Source organism: Prunus avium, chromosome 8, assembly GCF_965620075.1.
Source record: "Prunus avium chromosome 8, drPruAviu1.hap1.1, whole genome shotgun sequence".
NCBI lineage: Eukaryota > Viridiplantae > Streptophyta > Magnoliopsida > Rosales > Rosaceae > Prunus > Prunus avium.
In genome coordinates this window covers 16559334-16567753 of record NC_142291.1, presented here as the reverse complement: position 1 = coordinate 16567753, position 8420 = coordinate 16559334, and the positions used below count along the sequence as shown (strand labels likewise).

General features: G+C 40.0%; 1 protein-coding gene across 1 annotated transcript; it reads right to left on the bottom strand.

The window, feature by feature from the left end:
• Positions 1 to 904: 904 nt before the first annotated feature.
• LOC148292294 (uncharacterized) lies at positions 905 to 6533 on the bottom strand. Its single transcript, XM_088245213.1, has one exon. It carries the CDS (start codon positions 6249 to 6251, stop codon positions 915 to 917), a length of 5337 nt encoding a protein of 1778 aa, XP_088101339.1. The 5' UTR covers positions 6252 to 6533; the 3' UTR covers positions 905 to 914.
• Between the last annotated feature and the right edge of the window lie 1887 nt (positions 6534 to 8420).

Here is an 8420-nt window from a genome sequence, read left to right as displayed (position 1 = left end):
ATCACCCACAACTTAAAACAAACATTGTCCTCAATGTTTAAAACAAAGAAAACTAAGTCATGCAAAATTAATTAAAGAGAGAGAGAGAGTGTGAGAACTTCCCAGGTTTGTGTAGGTGTGGTTGAGCAAAGCATAGAATATGTCGAAGTGAGAGAGGATGGACAATGTGACGAACTTAAACACCCACAACTTGCTTCTTGGAATGTCAACAGACCCGTAATAGCTCCTAAAAGTCTCGGAATGCGATGAAATTGGAACAAAATTGAGCTGGATATGGAATCATAAAAATCTGGAAATCTGACTTTTAGCGACGAAAAATCTGATGAACACCGCTGCTAAAACCTCTTTGGTGACGAAAAATCCGATGAACACCGTCGCTAAAACCTCTTTGGTGACGAAAAATCTTCAAATTCTGGGCAAAACAGCAGCTGCCTTTTTTTGTGTTTTAGGTCCTTTTTTGAGCTTCAAATCGTCCTAAAACATAATGTAGGCTACCGGAGACCCCCAAACCTGGTCCAAAACATCAGAATAACTATTCTAAACATGTTGGTGGCATCAGATTGACCTGAAAAACAGCAAAAAATAATTTAGGCAGAAATTCTAGTTTTGACCAAAATAAGAACATAAAAGCTATTTTTCTATTTTCTGGCATTTAAACTCAACCAATGACCAAAAAAACTTCTGTAACACATCTGAAATGTGCTGCAAACATTCTAGGGCTAAAAAAAATGTGAATTTTTTTCTTTGGAACACAAAATCTATTATTTGATGATGCAAAACTTAACAAAAACAAAAAATATGAAAATTATATGAGAAATCACACATAAACTAAAAATAAAAGTTAAGAATGCTTGGGTTGCCTCCCAAGAAGCGCTAAGTTTAAAGTCTTCAGCCAGACGCGGTTCTTTAGATGATTAAACAATAGATGGGGGTGGTGCATCCATGTGCATGCTCTCTTTTCCCAACTCAAAAGATTCATAGTATGGCTTCAAGCGATGTCCGTTCACTTTAAATATGTTTCCCGTCTTGTCATTTTCAATCTCAACTGCACCATGAGGGAAAACATTAGTAACAACAAAAGGACCGTACCATCTAGAACGTAACTTACCTGGGAATAGCCGGAGACGTGAATTGAAGAGCAAGACTTTCTGTCCTATTTCAAAGGTCTTCCTTTGAATTGCTTTGTCATGAAATGCCTTAGTCTTTTCCTTGTAAATTCGTGCACTCTCATAGGCATCATTCCTCATCTCATCCAATTCATTCAATTGGAGTCGCCTTGCATCTCCAGCCTCTTTCATATCGAAATTGAATTTCTTGATTGCCCAAAATGCTCTATGTTCAAGTTCAACCGGAAGGTGACATGCTTTACCATAAACCAAACGAAAAGGAGACATACCAATGGGGGTTTTGTAGGCTGTCCTATATGCCCATAATGCATCATTAAGTCTCAAGCTCCAATCCTTCCGTGTAGGGCTCACGGTTTTCTCCAAGATTTGCTTGATTTCTCGGTTACTAATCTCCACTTGTCCACTTGTTTGGGGATGATAAGGTGTTGAGACCCTATGTGTAATTCCATACCGCTTTAAAAGTGCCTCAAATGACCTATTACAAAAGTGGCTGCCTCCATCGCTGATAATGGCTCTTGGTGTTCCAAACCTAGAAAAGATGTGGTCCTTCACAAAGCTCAAAACAACTTTTGAATCATTAGTCCGGGTAGGAATTGCTTCCACCCATTTAGAGACATAGTCAACAGCAAGAAGGATGTAAATAAAGCCATAAGATGAAGGGAATGGTCCCATAAAATCAATGCCCCACACATCAAATATTTCAACAATAAGGATAGGCGTTAAAGGCATTTGATTCCTAGAGCTAATGTTACCGGTTCTTTGACATCTATCACATGTGGAACAATAAGTATATGCATCTTTGAACAAGCTAGGCCAATAAAAACCACATTGCAATACTTTAAGGGCTGTTTTCTTAGTACCAAAATGTCCACCACATGCAGATGAATGACAAAAGGCAAGTATAGAATTAAATTCAGATTCGGACACGCACCTTCTAACAATCTGATCTGGACAATATTTCCATAAGTATGGATCGTCCCAAACATAATACTTACTTGTTTTCACAAGCTTATCCTTTTGAGCTCGAGTGAGATCCTCTGGAATCAGTTTTGAAGCCTTGTAATTGATAATGTCAGCGTACCAAGGGTCCTTGGCTTCGAAGGTGAAGAGTTGCTCATCGGGGAAACTTTCACGTAGAGGAAGCACGTCCTCTTCTTCATTGGATCCGTGCACCAGCCTACTCAAATGGTCAGCCACCACGTTTTCACTCCCTTTCTTGTCTCTAATCACCAAATCAAATTCTTGAAGCAAGAGAGTCCACCTAATCAGTCGCGGCTTGGCGTCCTTCTTGTGGAGGAGGTACCTAAGTGCTGCATGATCAGAGAATACAATTACCTTAGTGCCAATAAGATATGATCTAAATTTCTCTAAAGCAAAAATAACAGCAAGCAACTCCTTTTCCGTAGTTGAATAATTCAACTGAGCATCATTCAAAGTCCGGGAAGCATAATAGATGGCATGTGGTACGTTGTGCACTCTTTGTCCAAGCACGGCCCCCACTGCATAATCCGAGGCGTCACACATCAACTCAAAGGGAAAATTCCAATCTGGAGGCTGCATGATAGGGGCAGATGTCAAAAGCTCCTTAAGCTTGTTAAATGCAGCCAAGCACTCTTCATTAAACTCGAATTCCACATCTTTGCCAAGCAACCGACATAGGGGCCTTGATATCTTTGAAAAGTCCTTGATGAAACGCCTATAGAACCCTGCATGTCCTAGGAATGACCTAATCTCCTTCACGGTTTTGGGGGGCTGCAAGCTTCTCACAATGTCGATTTTTGCCTTGTCCACTTCAATTCCCCGACAAGAGATAATGTGACCCAAGACAATACCCTGCTGTACCATGAAGTGGCACTTCTCCCAGTTGAGCACTAAATTGCATTCCTGACACCTTTTCAACACTAAAGAAAGGTTGTGAAGACAAATATCAAATGAATCACCAAAAACAGAAAAATCATCCATAAATACCTCGATTATCTCCTCCACCATATCAGAAAAAATTGACATCATGCAACGTTGAAAAGTGGCAGGTGCGTTACATAAACCAAAAGGCATACGCCTATAAGCAAACGTACCAAATGGACAGGTGAAGGTGGTCTTTTCTTGATCTTCCGGAGCAATGGCAATTTGATTGTATCCAGAGTATCCATCCAAGAAGCAATAATGACTATGACCTGCAAGACGCTCAAGCATTTGATCAATAAATGGTAACGGAAAGTGATCCTTACGTGTCGTGGTATTGAGCTTTCTATAATCTATGCATACTCTCCAACCCGTTTGAATTCTTTGAGGCACCAACTCATTGTCTTCATTCTTCACAACGGTAATTCCGGATTTCTTGGGAACAACTTGGACGGGACTCACCCACTTGCTATCCGAAATGGGGTATATAATTCCCACGTCCAAAAGCTTCAAAACTTCCTTCTTAACAACTTCTTTCATCACCGGATTCAGCCTCCTTTGGGCTTCCCTTGTAGGTTTAGATTCTCCTTCCAAAAGGATCCTATGCATGCACTTTGTAGGGCTTATACCTTTGATGTCTGCAATGGTCCAACCTAGGGCAGTCTTGTGCTCCCTTAGAACTCTAATTAGTTTGTCTTCTTCAGATGCACTCAAATTAGAAGCAATGATTACAGGCAGCGTCTTTTCATCACCTAAATATGCATATTTCAAGTTCTCTGGAAGGGGTTTTAGCTCAACCTGTGGTGCTTTCACAATAGAGGGAACAAGCGTATTAGTAGATAACGGAAGAGGCTCAAAAATAGAGTTAGACTTACCTCTTTGGGGAGGCAAGGCCTCAAGCATATTCACGGCTTCAAGTACAGCTGTGTTCCCTTCTTTATTCACAGTTTTGGGGCTTTGGATGAGTGCCCTCTCCAATGGCGTCTCTCCTTGTGATGCATTAAACGTTTCTTGTACCACCTGCTCAAGTACATCTATGGAAAAACAAGCATGATCATCATTAGGATATTTTAAAGCATCTAATACCTTAAACTCCACGGTTTCGTCATCGAATGCCATTGTGAGAGTGCCTTCATACACATCGATTTTTGTCCTTGCTGTTCTCATGAATGGACGTCCTAGAATCAATGGAAGGTCTTTTCCAGGAATAGGAACTTCCTCCATCTCGAGCACTAGAAAGTCGGCTGGAAATATTAGCTCATTCACCTTGACCAAAACATCTTCCAACACTCCCTTAGGATACTTGATTGATCGATCAGCCAATTGTATGCTCACGGAAGTCTTCTTAAGCTCACCTAAATTTAAAGATTCAAAAACAGAAAAAGGCATCAAATTAATTGAAGCACCTAAGTCTAATAAAGCATGTTCAAACCTTTGATTTCCAATGAGACAAGGTATAGTAAAACTCCCTGGATCCTTTAGTTTAGGAGGCAATTTACGCAATAGCACGGCTGAAACTTCTTCACTTAAGGCCACGGTTTCATGCTCCTTGAACTTCCTTTTATTTGTACAAAGATCTTTGAGGAATTTTGCATAGCTTGGAATTTGTTGGATCGCATCGAGCAAGGGAATGTTCACTTGCACTTTTCGGAAAGTCTCTAGGATATCCTTTGAAACTTGCTCCTTCTTTGAATTCAAAAACCTACGAGGAAAAGGAATCTTTGAAGTAATCGAATGATCCACAAGAGAACTTACCTTAGAGTTGTCACTTGGAACCGTAAGCTTGGGAGAGGGGGCAGCCACTGTTTTGGTTGAATTTCTCTCCTCATTGTCATCCTTTCCCACCTCTTTTCCACTTCGAAGAGTAATCGCCTTTGCGGTTTCATGGCCTCCATTAGGATTTGGAATTACTTGGCTTGGAAACTGTCCTGGCTCTCTTTGACTCAAGGAGGCTGCAATTTGTCCAACTTGGTTTTCAAGGCTCTTGATTGCTGTAGACATTTGTGTATGTGTTTGCCTTGTTTCCTGCATAAAACCTTGAGTGCTTAATGCCAAAGAATTAACTAACTCTTCTAAAGACTTACCTTGCCTAGGAGGTGGTGGTGGTGCATTTTGTTGAGGAACAAACTGATTTTGTTGAACTGGGGTTGTTTGCACGTTTTGGTTGTTCTTCCATCCAAAGTTAGGGTGTTGCCGCCATCCCGGATTATAGGTGGTAGAAAATGGATCGTTTCTTGGCTTTTGTTGCTGCATATAGTGTGCTTGAGCCATCTCTTCTCCATCACCATACAAACTTGGACAAGACTCCGTAGGATGTCCGGGATTAGCACACACAGCACACACTTGTGCTTGAGGGATTAACTGCTTAACAAGGTTAGTCAAATTAGCTATTTGAGGACCAATATCACTAGCACTTACCTCATAAACACCTGCTTTCTTTGGGGGAGCTCTCCGATAATTAAATTGTTGAGAGTTTGCTGCAATGTTCTCAAACATCTCCTTAGCTTCAGTAGCACTCTTGTTCATCAAGCCTCCTCCACTAGTAGCATCAACCATCATCCTCTCTGAATCGAGTAATCCCTCATAAAAGTATTGCATAAGTAGCCAATCTTCAATTTGGTGATGAGGGCATGAAGCTAGGAGTCTCTGAAACCGATCCCAATACTCATGAAATGATTCTCCATCTAGTTGCTGCACTCCCATGATCTCCTTCCTAATACGGTTTGTCTTTTGAGCTGGAAAGAACTTTGCAAGGAACTTGGAAGCCAATGCTGTCCATGTAGTGATAGATGCACTAGGTAAAGAATAGAGCCACTCCTTGGCTCGTTCCTTAAGTGAGAATGGAAACAAACGCAATCTGATTGCCTCATCACTAATCCCTCCATTGTGCATAGTCGCGCACACGGCAAAGAAATCCTTGATATGTATGTGAGGATCATCCCCAGGCTTGCCATAGAATTGTGGCAAAAGGTGAATGGTGCCACTCTTGATCTCAAAGGTGGTTGTAGTGGCTGGATACGCAATACATGACGGCTGGTCCAATGCTTTAGGAACCGTGAAATCCTTCAAAGGTCGGGTGAGGTTGTTGAGTGCCAACTCGTCTCCCATCTTGATTGGAAGTGTAGCTTGCGTATCTTTATCTCGATGGAGATAACGAAGTGTGTTCTCTAGTTCAGGGTCGTATGGTATAAGCTTGTAACCTTGCGAACGACGTCCCAGCATATACCTGAAATTGAAAACAAAACTTAATTAGATAAACAATCCCCGGCAACGGCGCCAAAAACTTGTTGGTAATTTTTAACAACAATATTAAAACCTTGCAAGTGCACAAATCAAATGATAGTATAGTAAGCAAGCAAGGGTCATTCCCACAGAGATTGTAATCTAAAGAGATGTTTATCAATGTCACACAAAGAAAACTAGAACACAATTAAACACGAAAACAAAATAAAGATTGAAATCACAAGGACTTCCACACACACGCCAACACCAAGGGGGTTTTGATTTGATTTTGTAAATAAAAGAAAACAAAACAGAATTTAAATTAGAGTTTAAGAGAAATTAGTTTAAAATCAATCAAGAACAATAGCTAGGACTCACTATCCACCTCCAAACAATCAATCAATCCATAAACAACAATAGATAATCAATTTCTAGCAAGCATATGATGACGACACTCACAACAAGATCATGGCATTTGACTCGAGTTGTATGATTCTCTCTTAAGCGTATGTAAAGTGTATGGCATTTACATCAATACGTGTATTCTTAATTGAAATCCAGTATGGCATTTACTCAAATTAACAATCAAGAATCCATTAAGATCAAAGAGAATATGAGTGTCACAAAAACCCTAAAACATGGCATTTGTTATTAGGAATTCAAGAATCGATTTCTCATAACTAGTTCTTAACCCAATTATTCGTTGCAAACAAGAACACATTCAATATGGCAATTGACCTATGTTCTACAACAATTTAATTCCGATACATGCTTCAAAGTTAGCTACTCAAAGAAACAAAATATCAGAATTCACATAACATTGAGAAACCGAAATCATCCCGCTTGTAGAAACTGAAAAATCCATTCAAACTTGTTTATAGAATTGAAATCATGTTTAGGGCTTCAAGATTAAGCCCTAACTAACAAGAAATTAGTTACTCATGTTCTGGGATGAACTCAAAAATAAATACATAAGAACTGAAAATTAAAAGAAGAAAGGAAAAGAAAGAACTCGCTGGCAGCTTTTTCCTCTTGCGCGGTTGATCTCCTTCGGACCTGAATCCTCTTGATGGGGCCTTGGCTGGCCTTTTATATGACTTAAATCAAAGTCCTAAACCCTAAAATTTACTGAAAAGTCGTCCAAGAAGTCTTGGTAAACAAGGAATCCAAATAGGAAAGTAAAGATCACAATTCCTAACTCCACAGGGAAATACAGCTCAGCCCAATTGTCACACGATTTGGGGATCTTCGGCCTTCTAGAAAAATCAGGAAAAATATATTTTAGAAAGATAAATGTCTTATCTTTCCAACCATATATAGCACGTAACTTGGAAAATTCGGGAAGGCTTCCGTTTCTTCATATTCACGTAACATGTACGAAACTGTCCTGTCTGCACGTGGGCTAACTTTACTTGTAATACTGTACCAATTGGCTCGGTAGAAAATTCTGGAAAAATCACAGATTCAACGTCAAGGTGTTAGCTTTCATCTCCAATTGACCTTGCACTAAAATTCCTCCGAAAAGTTGATTTTCCCTTAAAATCCTTCTAAGAGCGCAGAAAAGCTGAAAATCAGAAAAGTGAAGTAATAAGCCCTTTTTAAGTCTAATTCTTCTACAAAGCCTAAGTAAAGAGAGTACATAAATGAGTATATTTATGGACTTATCAATGACTCCTCCCACCATATTATTATGTTGCCCAAGTTTTGGTCTCGATCCGAAATTAATAGGTGTTCCAATTGGACAATTCAAGTTCAACGGCAGTTCGTGCCTAATTGGAGTGGTTGGTGTATTCCATACTTCTAGCGATTGGATTTCACTCAAAACTCACCAAATGACTCCTCCCACCATATTATGATGTTGCCCAAGTTTTGGGCTCGATCCGAAATCAATTGGTGTGAGAAATTGGACAATTCAAGTTCAATGGCAGTTCGTTCCTAATTGGAGTGGTTGGTGTATTCCATACTTCTAGCGATTGGATTTCACTCAAAACCCACCAAACGACTCCTCCCACCATATTACGATGTTGCCCAAGTTTTGGGCTCGATCCGAAATCAATAGGTGTTCCAAATTGGACAATTCAAGTTCAACGGCAGTTCATTCCTAATTGTTGTGGTTGGTGTATTCCATACTTCTAGCGATTGGATTTCACTCAAAACTCACCAAATGAC